The sequence below is a fragment of the Ranitomeya imitator genome, chromosome 2, assembly GCF_032444005.1.
Source record: "Ranitomeya imitator isolate aRanImi1 chromosome 2, aRanImi1.pri, whole genome shotgun sequence".
Classification (NCBI taxonomy): domain Eukaryota; kingdom Metazoa; phylum Chordata; class Amphibia; order Anura; family Dendrobatidae; genus Ranitomeya; species Ranitomeya imitator.
The window spans coordinates 289,649,112-289,664,068 of record NC_091283.1 but is presented as its reverse complement, the minus strand read 5'-3'; the positions used below and the strand labels follow the sequence as shown (position 1 = coordinate 289,664,068).

Below are 14,957 nucleotides of genomic sequence, written 5' to 3'. Positions count from 1 at the left end.
TGTATATAAGATTGCTTTCTTAGTCCTGTATATAAGATTGCTTTCTTAGTTCTGTATATAAGATTGCTTTCTTACTTCTGTATATAAGATTGCTTTCTTAGTTCTTTATATGACATTGTTTTCTTAGTGCTGTACATAAGATTGCTCTCTTAGTTCTGTATGTAAAATTATTTTCTTAGCTCTGTATATAACATTTCTTTCTTAGTCCTGTATATACGATTGCTTTGTAAGTTCTGTATATAACATTGCATTCTTAGTCCTGTATATAACATTACTTTCTTAGTTCTGTATATAAGATTACATTCTTAGTCCTGTATATAAGATCGCTTTTTTATTTCTGTATATAAGATTGCTTTCTTAGTTCTGTATATAAGATTGCTTTCTTAGTTCTGTATTTTAGATTGCTTTCTTGGTTCTGTATATAAGATTGCTTTCTAAGCTCTGTATATAAGATTGCTTTCAGAGTTCTGTATATAAAATTATTTTCTTAGCTCTGTATATAAGATTGATTTCTTAGTCCTGTATATAACATTGCTTTCTGAGTTCTGTATATAAGATTATTTTCTTAGCTCTGTATATAAGATTGCTTTCTTAGTTCTGTATATAAGATTGCTTTCTAAGTTCTGTATATAAGATTGCTTTCTTAGTCCTGTATACAACATTGCTTTCTTCGTTCTGTACATTAGATTCTTTTCTTAGATCTGTATATAAGATTGCTTTCTTAGTTCTGTATATAAGATTGTTTTCTGTGTTCTGTATATAAGATTGCTTTCTTAGTTTTGTATATAAGATTGCTTTCTTCGTTCTGTACATAAGATTGTTTTCTTAGTTCTGTATATAAGATTGCTTTCTTAGTTCTGTATATAAGATCGCTTTCTTAGTTCTGAATATAAGATCACTTTCTTAATTCTGTATATAAGATTGCTTTCTTAGTTCTGTATATAAGATTGCTTTCTTAGTTCTGTATATCAGATTGCTTTCTTAGTTATGTATATAAGATCGCTTTTTTAGTCCTGTATATAATATTTCTTTGTTAGTCCTGTATATACGATTGCTTTGTAAGTTCTGTATATAACATTGCTTTCTTAGTCCTGTATATAAGATTGCTTTCTTAGTCCTGTATATAAGATTGCTTTCTTAGTTCTTTATATATGATTGCTTTCTTAGTTCTGTATATAAGATCACTTTCTTAATTCTGTATATAAGATCGCTTTCTTAGTTCTGTATATAACATCACTTTCTCAGTTCTGTATATAAGATTGCTTTCTTAGATCTGTACATAAGATTGCTTTCTTAGTTTTGCATATAAGATTGTTTTCTCAGTTCTGGATATAATGTTGCTCTCTGAGTTCTGTATATAAGATTGCTTTCTTAGTCCTGTATATAAGATTGCTTTCTTAGTTCTGTATATAAGATTGCTTTCTTACTTCTGTATATAAGATTGCTTTCTTAGTTCTTTATATGACATTGTTTTCTTAGTGCTGTACATAAGATTGCTCTCTTAGTTCTGTATGTAAAATTATTTTCTTAGCTCTGTATATAACATTTCTTTCTTAGTCCTGTATCTACGATTGCTTTGTAAGTTCTGTATATAACATTGCATTCTTAGTCCTGTATATAACATTACTTTTTTAGTTCTGTATATAAGATTACTTTCTTAGTCCTGTATATAAGATCGCTTTTTTATTTCTGTATATAAGATTGCATTCTTAGTTCTGTATATAAGATTGCTTTCTTAGTTCTGTATTTTAGATTGCTTTCTTGGTTCTGTATATAAGATTGCTTTCTAAGCTCTGTATATAAGATTGCTTTCAGAGTTCTGTATATAAAATTATTTTCTTAGCTCTGTATATAAGATTGATTTCTTAGTCCTGTATATAACATTGCTTTCTGAGTTCTGTATATAAGATTATTTTCTTAGCTCTGTATATAAGATTGCTTTCTTAGTTCTGTATATAAGATTGCTTTCTAAGTTCTGTATATAAGATTGCTTTCTTAGTCCTGTATACAACATTGCTTTCTTCGTTCTGTACATTAGATTCTTTTCTTAGATCTGTATATAAGATTGCTTTCTTAGTTCTGTATATAAGATTGTTTTCTGTGTTCTGTATATAAGATTGCTTTCTTAGTTATGTATATAAGATCGCTTTCTTAGTTCTGTATATAAGATCACTTTCTTAATTCTGTATATAAGATTGCTTTCTTAGTTCTGTATATCTAAGATCGCTTTCTATGTCCAGTATATCAAATTGTTTTCTTAGTTCTGTATATAGAAGATTGCTTTCTTAGTCCTGGATATACGATTGCCTTCTGAGTACTGTATATAAGATTGCATTAATAGTTCTGTGTAAAAGATTGCTTTCTTAGCTCTGCTTATAAGATTGTTTTCTGAGTTCTGTATATAAGATTGCTTTCTTAGTCCTGTATAAAAGATCACTTTCTTAATTCTGTATATAAGATTGCTTCCTTAGTTCTGTATATAAGATTGCTTTCTTCGTTCTGTACATAAGATTGCTTTCTTAGTCCTGTATATAAGATTGCTTTCTTAGTTCTGTATATAAAATTGTTTTCTTAGTTCTGTATATAAGATTGCTTTCTTCGTTCTGTACATAAGATTGTTTTCTTAGTTCTGTATATAAGATTGCTTTCTTAGTTCTGTATATAAGATTGCGTTCTTAGTTCTGTATATAAGATTGCTTTCTTAGTCCTGTATATAAGATTGCTTTCTTAGTTCTGTATATAAGATTGCTTTCTTAGTTTTGTATATAAGATTGCTTTCTTCGTTCTGTACATAAGATTGTTTTCTTAGTTCTGTATATAAGATTGCTTTCTTCGTTCTGTATATAAGATGGCTTTCTTCGTTCTGTACATAAGATTGTTTTCTTAGTTCTGTATATAAGATTGCTTTCTTCGTTCTGTATATAAGATTGCTTTCTTAGTTCTGTATATAAGATTGCTTTCTTCGTTCTGTACATAAGATTGTTTTCTTAGTTCTGTATATAAGATTGCTTTCTTAGTTCTGTATATAAGATTGCTTTCTTAGTTCTGTATATAACATTGCTTTCTTAGTTCTGTATATAAGATTGCTTTCTTAGTTCTGTATATAAGATTGTTTTCTTAGTTCTGTGTATAAGATTGCTTTCTTCATTCTGTACATAAGATTGGTTTTCTTTGTTCTGTATATAAGATTGCTTTCTTAGTTCTGTATATAAGATCGCTTTCTTAGTTCTGTATATCAGATTGCTTTCTTAGTTATGTATATAAGATCGCTTTCTTAGTCCTGTATATAAGATTGCTTTCTTAGTCCTGTATATAAGATTGCTTTCTTAGTTCTTTATATATGATTGCTTTCTTAGTTCTGTATATAAGATCACTTTCTTAATTCTGTATATAAGATTGCTTTCTTAGTTCTGTATATAACATCACTTTCTCAGTTCTGCATATAAGATTGCTTTCTTAGTTCTGTACATAAGATTGCTTTCTTAGTTTTGCATATAAGATTGTTTTCTCAGTTCTGGATATAATGTTGCTCTCTGAGTTCTGTATATAACATTGCTTTCTTCGTTCTGTATATAAGATTGCTTTCTTAGTCCTGTATATAAGATTGCTTTCTTAGTTCTGTATATAAGATTGCTTTCTTACTTCTGTATATAAGATTGCTTTCTTAGTTCTTTATATGAGATTGTTTTCTTAGTGCTGTACATAAGATTGCTTTCTTAGTTCTGTATATAAAATTATTTTCTTAGCTCTGTATATAACATTGCTTTCTTAGTCCTGTATATACGATTGCTTTGTAAGTTCTGTATATAACATTGCATTCTTAGTCCTGTATATAACATTGCTTTCTTAGTTCTGTATATAAGATTAATTTCTTAGTCCTGTATATAAGATCGCTTTTTTATTTCTGTATATAAGATTGCTTTCAGAGTTCTGTATATAAAATTATTTTCTTAGCTCTGTATATAAGATTGATTTCTTAGTCCTGAATATAACATTGCTTTCTTAGTTCTGTATATAACATTGCACTCTTAGCTCTGTATCTAAGATTTATTTCTTAGCTCTGTATATAAGATTGCTTTCTTAGTTCTGTTTATAACATTGCTTTCTTAGACCTGTATAATAGATTGCTTTCTTAGTTCTGTATATTAGACTTCTTTCTCAGTTCTGTATATCACATTGCTTTCCTATTTCTGTATATAAGATTTCTTTCTTAGTTCTGTATGTAAGATTGCTTTCTTAGTTCTGTATATAAGATTGCTTTCTTATTTCTGTATATAAGATTGTTTTCCTAGTTCTGGATATAATATTGCTTTCTTAGTCCTGTATATACGATTGCTTTGTAAATTCTGTATATAACATTGCTTTCTTACTTCTGTATATAAGATTACTTTCTTAGTTCTGTATAATACACCAGCGAAAATAAGGGAGCATGGACACTAAGATAAAAAGAAAAATATACCAATACTTTATTAATAAGTGAATATCAAAAGAAGTAACATACACATAAAAAGCATGATAGAATGTACACAAAATTCCACTATGCGGAGAGGAGGAAAACCAGCCGGTACACTAACGGTAAGGCACACTAATGCAATGAGACCTGGGTAAATATCAGAACGGGCAAGGTTGTCCAGGATACTAGTGTATCTACAATGAGGGATCGTCCCTCCGGTACCAAAAAAGCCCCATATGTAATCTAGGATATTCACATATCACCGAGATAGTATAAACTTACCCATCATCAGTCCGCATTAGCGTAGCCTTCCCACCACCCCTGACGCGCGTTTCGCGTTGTCGCTTTTTCAAAGGGGGAGTGTTCAACATTATATGCTTATTGATTATTGTTTTTTCTTAGTTCTGTATATAAGATTGCTTTCTTATTTCTGTATATAAGATTGCTTTCTTATTTCTGTATATAAGATTGCTTTCTTATTTCTGTATATAAGATTGCTTTCTTAGTTCTGTATATAAGATTACTTTCTCAGTTCTGCATATAAGATTGCTTTCTTATTTCTGTATATAAGATTGCTTTCTTAGTTCTGTATATAAGATTACTTTCTCAGTTCTGTATATAAGATTGCTTTCCTATTTCTGTATATAAGATTACTTTCTTAGTCCTGCATATAAGATTGCTTTCTTAGTTTTGTATGTAATACTGCTTTCTTAGTCCTGTATTTAATATTGCTTTCATATTTCTGTATACAAGATTACTTTCTGAGTTCTGTATATAAGATCGCTTTCTTAGTCCTGTATATACAATCGCTTTTTTAGTTCTGTATATAATATTGCTTTCTTAGTCCTGTATATAAGATTGCTTTCTTAGTTATGTATATAAGATTGCTTTCTTAGTCCTGTATATACGATTGCTTTCTTAGTTCTGTAAATAAGATTGCTTTCTTAGTCCTGTATATAAGATTGCTTTCTTAGTTCTGTATATAAGATTGCTTTCTTAGTCCTGTATATAAGATCGCTTTCTTAGTTCTGTATATAAGATTACTTTCTGAGTTCTGTATATAAGATTGCTTTCTTAGTTCTGTATATAAGATTTCTTTCTTAGTCCTGTATATAAGATTGCTTTCATATTTCTGTATATAAGATTGTTTTCTTCGTTCTGTATATAAGATTGCTATCATAGTTCTGTATATAAGATTACATTCTGAGTTCTGTATATAAGATCGCTTTCTTAGTCCTGTATATAAGATCGCTTTCTTAGTTCTGTATATAATATTGCTTTCTTAGTCCTGTATATAAGATCGCTTTCTTAGTTCTGTATATAAGATTGCTTTCTTAGTTATGTATATAAGATTGCTTTCTTAGTCCTGTATATAAGATCGCTTTCTTAGTTCTGTATATAAGATTGCTTTCTTAGTTATGTATATAAGATTGCTTTCTTAGTCCTGTATATAAGATTGCTCTCTTAGTTATGTATATAAGATTGCTTTCTTAGTCCTGTATATAAGATTGCTTTCTTAGTTCTGTATATAAGATTTCTTTCTTAGTCCTGTATATAAGATTGCTTTCATATTTCTGTATATAAGATTGTTTTCTTCGTTCTGTATATAAGATTGCTTTCATAGTTCTGTATATAAGATTACATTCTGAGTTCTGTATATAAGATCGCTTTCTTAGTCCTGTATATAAGATCGCTTTCTTAGTTCTGTATATAATATTGCTTTCTTAGTCCTGTATATAAGATCGCTTTCTTAGTTCTGTATATAAGATTGCTTTCTTAGTTATGTATATAAGATTGCTTTCTTAGTCCTGTATATAAGATCGCTTTCTTAGTTCTGTATATAAGATTGCTTTCTTAGTTATGTATATAAGATTGCTTTCTTAGTCCTGTATATAAGATTGCTCTCTTAGTTATGTATATAAGATTGCTTTCTTAGTCCTGTATATAAGATTGCTTTCTTAGTTCTGTATATAAGATTGCTTTCTTAGTTCTGTATATAAGATTGCTTTCTTAGTCCTGTATATAAGATGGCTTTCTTAGTTCTGTATATAATATTGCTTTCTTAGTCCTGTATATAAGATTGCTTTCTTAGTTCTGTATATAAGATTGCTTTCTTAGTTCTGTATATAAGATTGCTTTCTTAGTCCTGTATATAAGATTGCTTTCTTAGTTCTGTATATAATATTGCTTTCTTAGTCCTGTATATAAGATTGCTTTCTTAGTTCTGTATATAAGATTGCTTTCTTAGTTCTGTATTTAATATTGCTTTCTTAGTCCTGTATATAAGATTGCTTTCTTAGTTCTGTATATAAGATTGCTTTCTTAGTTCTGTATATAAGATTGCTTTCTTAGTCCTGTATATAAGATTGCTTTCTTAGATCTGTATATAACATTACTTTCTTAGTCCTGTATATAAGATTGATCTCTTAGTTATGTATATAAGATTGCTTTCTTAGTCCTGTATATAAGATTGCTTTCTTAGTTCTGTATATAAGATTGCTTTCTTAGTTCTGTATATAAGATTGCTCTTTTAGTCCTGTATATAAGATTGCTTTCTTAGTTCTGTATATAAGATTGCTTTCTTAGTCCTGTATATAAGATTGCTTTCTTAGTTCTGTATATAAGATTGCTTTCTTAGTCCTGTATATAAGATCGCTTTCTTAGTTCTGTATATAAGATTACTTTCTGAGTTCTGTATATAAGATTGCTTTCTTAGTTCTGTATATAAGATTGCTTTCTTAGTCCTGTATATAAGATTGCTTTCATATTTCTGTATATAAGATTGTTTTCTTCGTTCTGTATATAAGATTGCTTTCTTAGTTCTGTATATAAGATTACATTCTGAGTTCTGTATATAAGATCGCTTTCTTAGTCCTGTATATAAGATCGCTTTCTTAGTTCTGTATATAATATTGCTTTCTTAGTCCTGTATATAAGATCGCTTTCTTAGTTCTGTATATAAGATTGCTTTCTTTGTTATGTATATAAGATTGCTTTCTTAGTCCTGTATATAAGATCGCTTTCTTAGTCCTGTATATAAGATTGCTTTCTTAGATCTGTATATAACATTACTTTCTTAGTCCTGTATATAAGATTGCTCTCTTAGTTATGTATATAATATTGCTTTCTTAGTTCTGTATATAATATTGCTTTCTTAGTCCTGTATATAAGATTGCTTTCTTAGTTCTTTATATAAGATTGCTCTTTTAGTTCTTTATATAAGATTGCTTTCTTAGTCCTGTATATAAGATTGCTTTCTTAGATCTGTATATAACATTACTTTCTTAGTCCTGTATATAAGATTGCTCTCTTAGGTATGTATATAAGATTGCTTTCTTAGTTCTGTATATAAGATTGCTTTCTTAGTTCTGTATATAAGATTGCTTTCTTAGTTCTGTATATAAGATTGCTTTTTTAGTCCTGTATATAAGATTGCTTTCTTAGTTCTGTATATAAGATTGCTTTCTTAGTCCTGTATATAAGATTGCTTTCTTAGTTCTGTATATAAGATTGCTTTCTTAGTCCTGTATATAAGATCGCTTTCTTAGTTCTGTATATAAGATTGTTTTCTTCGTTCTGTATGTAAGATTGCTTTCTTAGTTCTGTATATAAGATTACATTCTGAGTTCTGTATATAAGATCGCTTTCTTAGTCCTGTATATAAGATCACTTTCTTAGTTCTGTATATAATATTGCTTTCTTAGTCCTGTATATAAGATTGCTCTCTTAGTTATGTATATAAGATTGCTTTCTTAGTCCTGTATATAAGATTGCTTTCTCAGTTCTGTATATAAGATTGCTTTCTTAGTTCTGTATATAAAATTACTTTCTTAGTTCTGTATATAAGATTGCTTTCTTAGTCCTGTATATAAGATCGCTTTCTTAGTTATGTATATAAGATTGCTTTCTTAGTCCTGTATATAAGATTGCTCTCTTAGTTCTGTATATAAGATTGCTTTCTTAGTCCTGTATATAAGATTGCTTTCTTAGTCCTGTATATAAGATTGCTTTCTTAGTTATGTATATAAGATTGCTTTCTTAGTCCTGTATATAAGATTGCTTTCTTAGTCCTGTATATAAGATTGCTTTCTCAGTTCTGTATATAATATTGCTTTCTCACTTCTGTAAACAGCTATTACGTTACATTGAGCTTTATAGTAAGTAACAGATGATGTTAGAAACACATGGTATACATATAGTAGGAGAGAAAACATCGCATACTCGTCCAACTCTCCGGGATGAACATCAGAGTGATTTGTAATACTCTGATGTGAACGCGACCTTAGCCTGACTCTGAATACAGCCTGTGAGGTCCGCCCTCCGGGGAAGAGGTTAAACCGATAACATTTTGCCAGTTTACCTCCTGTCATGAAGTCGATCACACAATCATATGCCACCATATATTAGACGTCCGGTAACTGTTAATAATTCCCTCATGTGTGGGGTCTATTTGTCTCCAAGCAGTGAAATCACATGTTAAATTTCACACATAACACTGTGTAGAAAAGGCGGCGCCGGGTAATTGTGCCAGTAGTGAGGGGCGAATAATGGCGGAAATGTCACTGACTGAGGAGAAGTTTCCATGTAGCGTCTTCACTGCGGATATCATTCCCTGAGGCGCCTGATCATGTGACCCCTGACTCCTCCCCTCCTGTGACCTCATCACAGGTCCTGTGCACAGAGCAGCCAGAGCCATATATGTGGAGTGCGGCTCTGCGGGTGGAGGTAGGTGCTGGAGGCCCCATTATTCTCTATGTGGAGTGCGGCTCTGCGGGTGGAGGTCGGTGCTGGAAGCTCCATTATTCTCTATGTGGAGTGCGGCTCTGCGGGTGGAGGTCGGTGCTGGAGGCTCCATTATTCTCTATGTGGAGTGCGGCTCTGCGGGTGGAGGTAGGTGCTGGAGGCCCCATTATTCTCTGTGTGGAGTGCGGCTCTGCAGGTGGAGGTCGGTGCTGGAGGCTCCATTATTCTCTATGTGGAGTGCGGCTCTGCGGGTGGAGGTAGGTGCTGGAGGCTCCATTATTCTCTATGTGGAGTGCGGCTCTGCGGGTGGAGGTAAGTGCTGGAGGCTCCATTATTCTCTATGTGGAGTGTGGCTCTGCGGGTGGAGGTCGGTGCTGGAGGCCCCATTATTCTCTATGTGGAGTGCGGCTCTGCTGGTGGAGGTCGGTGCTGGAGGCTCCATTATTCTCTATGTGGAGTGAGGCTCTGCGGGTGGAGGTCGGTGCTGGAGGCTCCATTATTCTCTATGTGGAGTGCGGCTCTGCGGGTGGAGGTCGGTGCTGGAGGCTCCATTATTCTCTATGTGGAGTGCGGCTCTGCGGGTGGAGGTCGGTGCTGGAGGCTCCATTATTCTCTATGTGAAGTGTGGCTCTGCGGGTGGAGGTCGGTGCTGGAGGCTCCATTATTCTCTATGTGGAGTGCGGCTCTGTGGGTGGAGGTCGGTGCTGGAGGCTCCATTATTCCCTATGTGGAGTGCGGCTCTGCGGGTGGAGGTCGGTGCTGGGGGCTCCATTATTCTCTATGTGGAGTGCGGCTCTGCGGGTGGAGGTCGGTGCTGGAGCCTCCATTATTCCCTATGTGGAGTGCGGCTCTGCGGGTGGAGGTCGGTGCTGGGGGCTCCATTATTCTCTATGTGGAGTGCGGCTCTGCCGGTGGAGGTCGGTGCTGGAGGCTCCATTATTCTCTATGTGGAGGGCAGCTCTGCGGGTGGAGGTCGGTGCTGGAGGCTCCATTATTCTCTATGTGGAGTGCGGCTCTGCGGGTGGAGGTCGGTGCTGTAGGCTCCATTATTCTCTATGTGGAGTGTGGCTCTGCGGGTGGAGGTCGGTGCTGGAGGCTCCATTATTCTCTGTGGAGTGTGACTCTGTGGGTGGAGGTCGGTGCTGGAGGCTCCATTATTCTCTATGTGGAGTGCGGTTCTGCGGGTGGAGGTCGGTGCTGGAGGCTCCATTATTCTCTATGTGGAGTGCGGCTCTGCGGGTGGAGGTCGGTGCTGGAGGCTCCATTATTCTCTATGTGGAGTGTGGCTCTGCGGGTGGAGGTCGGTGCTGGAGGCTCCATTAATCTCTATGTGGAGTGCGGCTCTGCGGGTGGAGGTCGGTGCTGGAGGCTCCATTATTCTCTATGTGGAGTGTGGCTCTGCGGGTGGAGGTCGGTGCTGGAGGCTCCATTATTCTCTGTGGAGTGTGACTCTGTGGGTGGAGGTCGGTGCTGGAGGCTCCATTATTCTCTATGTGGAGTGCGGCTCTGCGGGTGGAGGTCGGTGCTGGAGGCTCCATTATTCTCTATGTGGAGTGCGGCTCTGCGGGTGGAGGTCGGTGCTGGAGGCTCCATTATTCTCTGTGGAGTGTGACTCTGTGGGTGGAGGTCGGTGCTGGAGGCTCCATTATTCTCTATGTGGAGTGCGGTTCTGCGGGTGGAGGTCGGTGCTGGAGGCTCCATTATTCTCTATGTGGAGTGCGGCTCTGCGGGTGGAGGTCGGTGCTGGAGGCTCCATTATTCTCTATGTGGAGTGCGGCTCTGCGGGTGGAGGTCGGTGCTGGAGGCTCCATTAATCTCTATGTGGAGTGCGGCTCTGCGGGTGGAGGTCGGTGCTGGAGGCTCCATTATTCTCTATGTGGAGTGTGGCTCTGCGGGTGGAGGTCGGTGCTGGAGGCTCCATTATTCTCTGTGGAGTGTGACTCTGTGGGTGGAGGTCGGTGCTGGAGGCTCCATTATTCTCTATGTGGAGTGCGGCTCTGCGGGTGGAGGTCGGTGCTGGAGGCTCCATTATTCTCTGTGGAGTGTGACTCTGTGGGTGGAGGTCGGTGCTGGAGGCTCCATTATTCTCTATGTGGAGTGCGGTTCTGCGGGTGGAGGTCGGTGCTGGAGGCTCCATTATTCTCTATGTGGAGTGCGGGTGGAGGTCGGTGCTGGAGGCTCCATTATTCTCTATGTGGAGTGCGGCTCTGCGGGTGGAGGTCGGTGCTGGAGGCTCCATTAATCTCTATGTGGAGTGCTGCTCTGCGGGTGGAGGTCGGTGGTGCATACTAAAACCCTATGTGCCAAATTAACCTATACCTATGCCTATGGTAGATATTTTAGTCGTATTCATCTACACCTCTGCCTATTTTAGATTTTTTTTTACCGTTTCAATTTCTTAATTTAGTTTTCCTTTCCACTTCACTCCATTTGAAGCAGAGTGACCAATTTATTTACATATGTATTTATTTGACATAAAGTTGCAATACATGAATGTAGGGGTTACATTTTTTGGAAACGGAATAACGGTTTTGAGCTCCGTTTTTTTTATTGGAATATGTTCATATTAGTACAACAATGTTATCTTCCAAGTTTCATTAGGATCTTTTTAGGGATTCAGTCTTTATGCGCCATATTCTGCCATATCTATGCCTACAGTGTTATCATGGTTGGAAACGGAATAACGGTTTTGAGCTCCGTTTTTTTTATTGGAATTAGTTCATATTAGTACAACAAAGTTATCTTCCAAGTTCCATTAAGATCTTTTTAGGGATTCAGTCTTTATGCGCCATATTCTGCCATACCTATGCCTAGTGTGTTATCACGGTTGGAAACGGAAAAACGGTTTTGAGCTCCGTTTTTTTTATTGGAATTAGTTCATATTAGTACAAGAATGTTATCTTCCAAGTTTCATTAGGATCTTTTTTGGGATTCAGTCTTTATACACCATATTCTACCATACCTATGCCTATGGTAGTTTTTTTTCTAAAGTTGAATGTTTTTAATCTATTTTTCCTTTCCACTTCACTCTATTTAAAAATAAATTAGCGAAGGTTAAACTTTAATTGCGTTTTCAACAAGGCAAACCCATACATTTCTATATAGTAACTTTAAATTTGAAATAAACACTGAATCCCTAAGAAGATCTTGATGAAACTTTGAAAATAAGTTTGTCATTAATATGAACTTTTTCCAGCAAGAAAAACAGAGCTTAAAAATGTAATTCTGTTTTCAACAATGTTAATTCATACATTCCTATATAATAACTTTACATTTCAATTAAACAGTGAATCCCTAAGTATATCTTTATCGAAAAATTTTGCCTTAGGCCGGCCTCACACTAGCGTGTTTTACGGACGTATGAGAGGTGCAGATAATACGGATTGCATACGGTACAATGCTTCTCTATGGCCCAGCTCCTATCAGCCGTATTTTACTGATCAGTATTATACGGTCTTCTACGGCCGTAGAAAATCAGAGCATGCTGCATTTGTCACCGTATTGCGCAAAAAATACGCCAATGAAGTCTATGGGGGCTAGAAAAATACGGATTACACACGGACCAGCAGTGTGACTTGCGAGAAATACGCAGCGGTGTTCTATCGAAAAGCCGGAAATTCAGTGAGGTATACACTAAAATCACACTGACAGATTAGAATAGAATAGCTCAAATAAATGTCTACACATAGTATAGGGATATATATATTATATATACACACACACACACACACACACACACACACACACACACACACACACACACACACACACTAGATGGTGTCCCGATTCTAACGCATCGGGTATTCTAGAATATGCATGCCCACGTAGTATACTTCCCAGCCCACGTAGTATATTGCCCAGCCACGTAGTATATTGCCCAGCCCACGTAGTATACTGCCCAGCCACGTAGTATATTGCACAGCCCACGTAGTATATTGCCCAGCCCACGTAGTATATTGCCCAGCCCACGTAGTATATTGCCCAGCCCACGTAGTATATTGCCCAGCCCATGTAGTATATTGCCCAGCCACGTAGTATATTGCCCAGCCACGTAGTATATTGCCCAGCCACGTAGTATATTGCCCAGCCACGTAGTATATTGCCCAGCCACGTAGTATATTGCCCAATTGCACAGCGACGTAGTATACAGCACAGAGCCATGTAGTATATTGGCCAGTCACATAGTATATTGCCCAGCTACGTAGTATATTGCCCAGCCAGGTTTGTCACATTTTAAAAAATAAAAAATAAATATATACTCACCTTTCTGAGGGCCCCTTGTAGTCCACGGCAGCTTCGGGTCCCAGGAGTGGTATGAGCGCAGGGCCTGTGATGACGTTGCGGTCACATAACGGTGACGTCATGGCAGGTCCTTCTCCCATACCATCTTTGCCACCGGAACCTGCAATGGAAGATGGCGGCCGGCACGAGCGACTACGGAGGGTGAGTATAGCAGTTTTTTTTTTTATTATTATTATTTTTAACATTACATGTTTTACTATTGATGCCGCATAGGCAGCGTCAATAGTAAAAAGTTGGGGACACACAGGCTTAATAGCGGTGGTAACAGAGTGCATTACCCGCGGCATAACGCGGTCCGTTACCGCCAGCATTAACCTTGTGTTAGCGGTGACCGGAGGGGAGTATGCGGGCGACAGACACTGACTGCGGGGAGTAAGGAGCGGCCATTTTCTCCTGGACTGTGCCCGTCGCTGATTGGTTGCGGCGGCCATGACAGGCAGCTTGCAAGACCAATCAGCGAATGAATAACCGTGACAGAAGGACAGACGGAAGTGACCCTTAGACAATTATATATATATGTCAGTGAGACACATTATGACGCGCTAAGAAGCGTGGTGAGTGGACCCTCTGGACCGTGGGAGAGACGAACCTCCGGGCGAGCTAACCTAATGGAACCGACCCCTATACAGGGACCGTCAGGTGCAGACCCAGAGGAGTCAAACCCACAGTGGCCGTACCAAGAGGGGCGGCTCAAGAGCGGAGAAAAACTAGAACTAAAGAGCAAGGGAGGAAGGTGGGAGGAGAACAAAAGAACAAACTGGGAAGACTGGACCGAAGCACAGGACCAGGGAGATGGAGGTCAGACCGAGAAGCCAGGACAGGGAATACCTGCAGGAGAAAAGGAAACAGTGAGGAGCTAAATAACGGAAAGACAAACGACACAGGGGAAGGCAGGCAGGGAGACGATAACGAGCACAGACTAAGAGGAACACGAGAGACAGCGAGCACTGGCAGAGCGAACGGGCCGGAAGCACTTAGCAAAAGCCAAATGACAATCAGGCATAGCTAAGCAGGAAGACCGACCTTAAATACAGGAAGTCCTACTCAGATTGGCTGTCACGGGGAAGGAGGAGAAGCAGAGGAACGCATGCATCCCTTGATGATTCCAGAGCGCCTGCGCCAGCAGCGGACGCCCTTGGCAGAGCGAGGAACCGGAAGTGGAGGAACCATCCGGGCACGAGCGCGCCGTGACCAGGAAGAGGAGCGGCGGGGACGCGCAGCAGGAGGCGGACGAGACGCCGCGCTGAGAGAGGGACCGGCATGCTGAAGCCTGGAGGAGGAGCGACGGCGGCGCGCAGGGACGACAGGAGCGGTAACAGTACCCCCTCCCTTACTACTCCCCTTACCCTGACTAGAAAGGAATTTGTTTAAAATACGAGGAGCATTGATATTCTCGATAGGTTCCCAGGACCTCTCCTCTGGACCAAAACCCTTCCAATCAATCAGGAAAAATCTCTAC

The 14,957-nt window shown here is 37.8% G+C and overlaps 1 protein-coding gene across 2 annotated transcripts in view; it reads left to right on the top strand.

The window, feature by feature from the left end:
• The first annotated feature begins 9,132 nt into the window (after positions 1–9,132).
• LOC138663234 (oocyte zinc finger protein XlCOF22-like) overlaps positions 9,133–14,957 on the top strand; it is a 233,026-nt gene continuing 227,201 nt past the window's right edge. Inside the window, exon 1 of one of the 2 annotated variants that reach the window (XM_069749399.1) lies at positions 9,133–9,178. In XM_069749399.1, coding sequence (XP_069605500.1) covers positions 9,152–9,178 — 27 coding nt within the window. In that variant the 5' untranslated portion in view covers positions 9,133–9,151. The remainder of the gene's footprint in view (positions 9,179–14,957) is intronic. The other variant, XM_069749393.1, reaches the window with a different exon arrangement.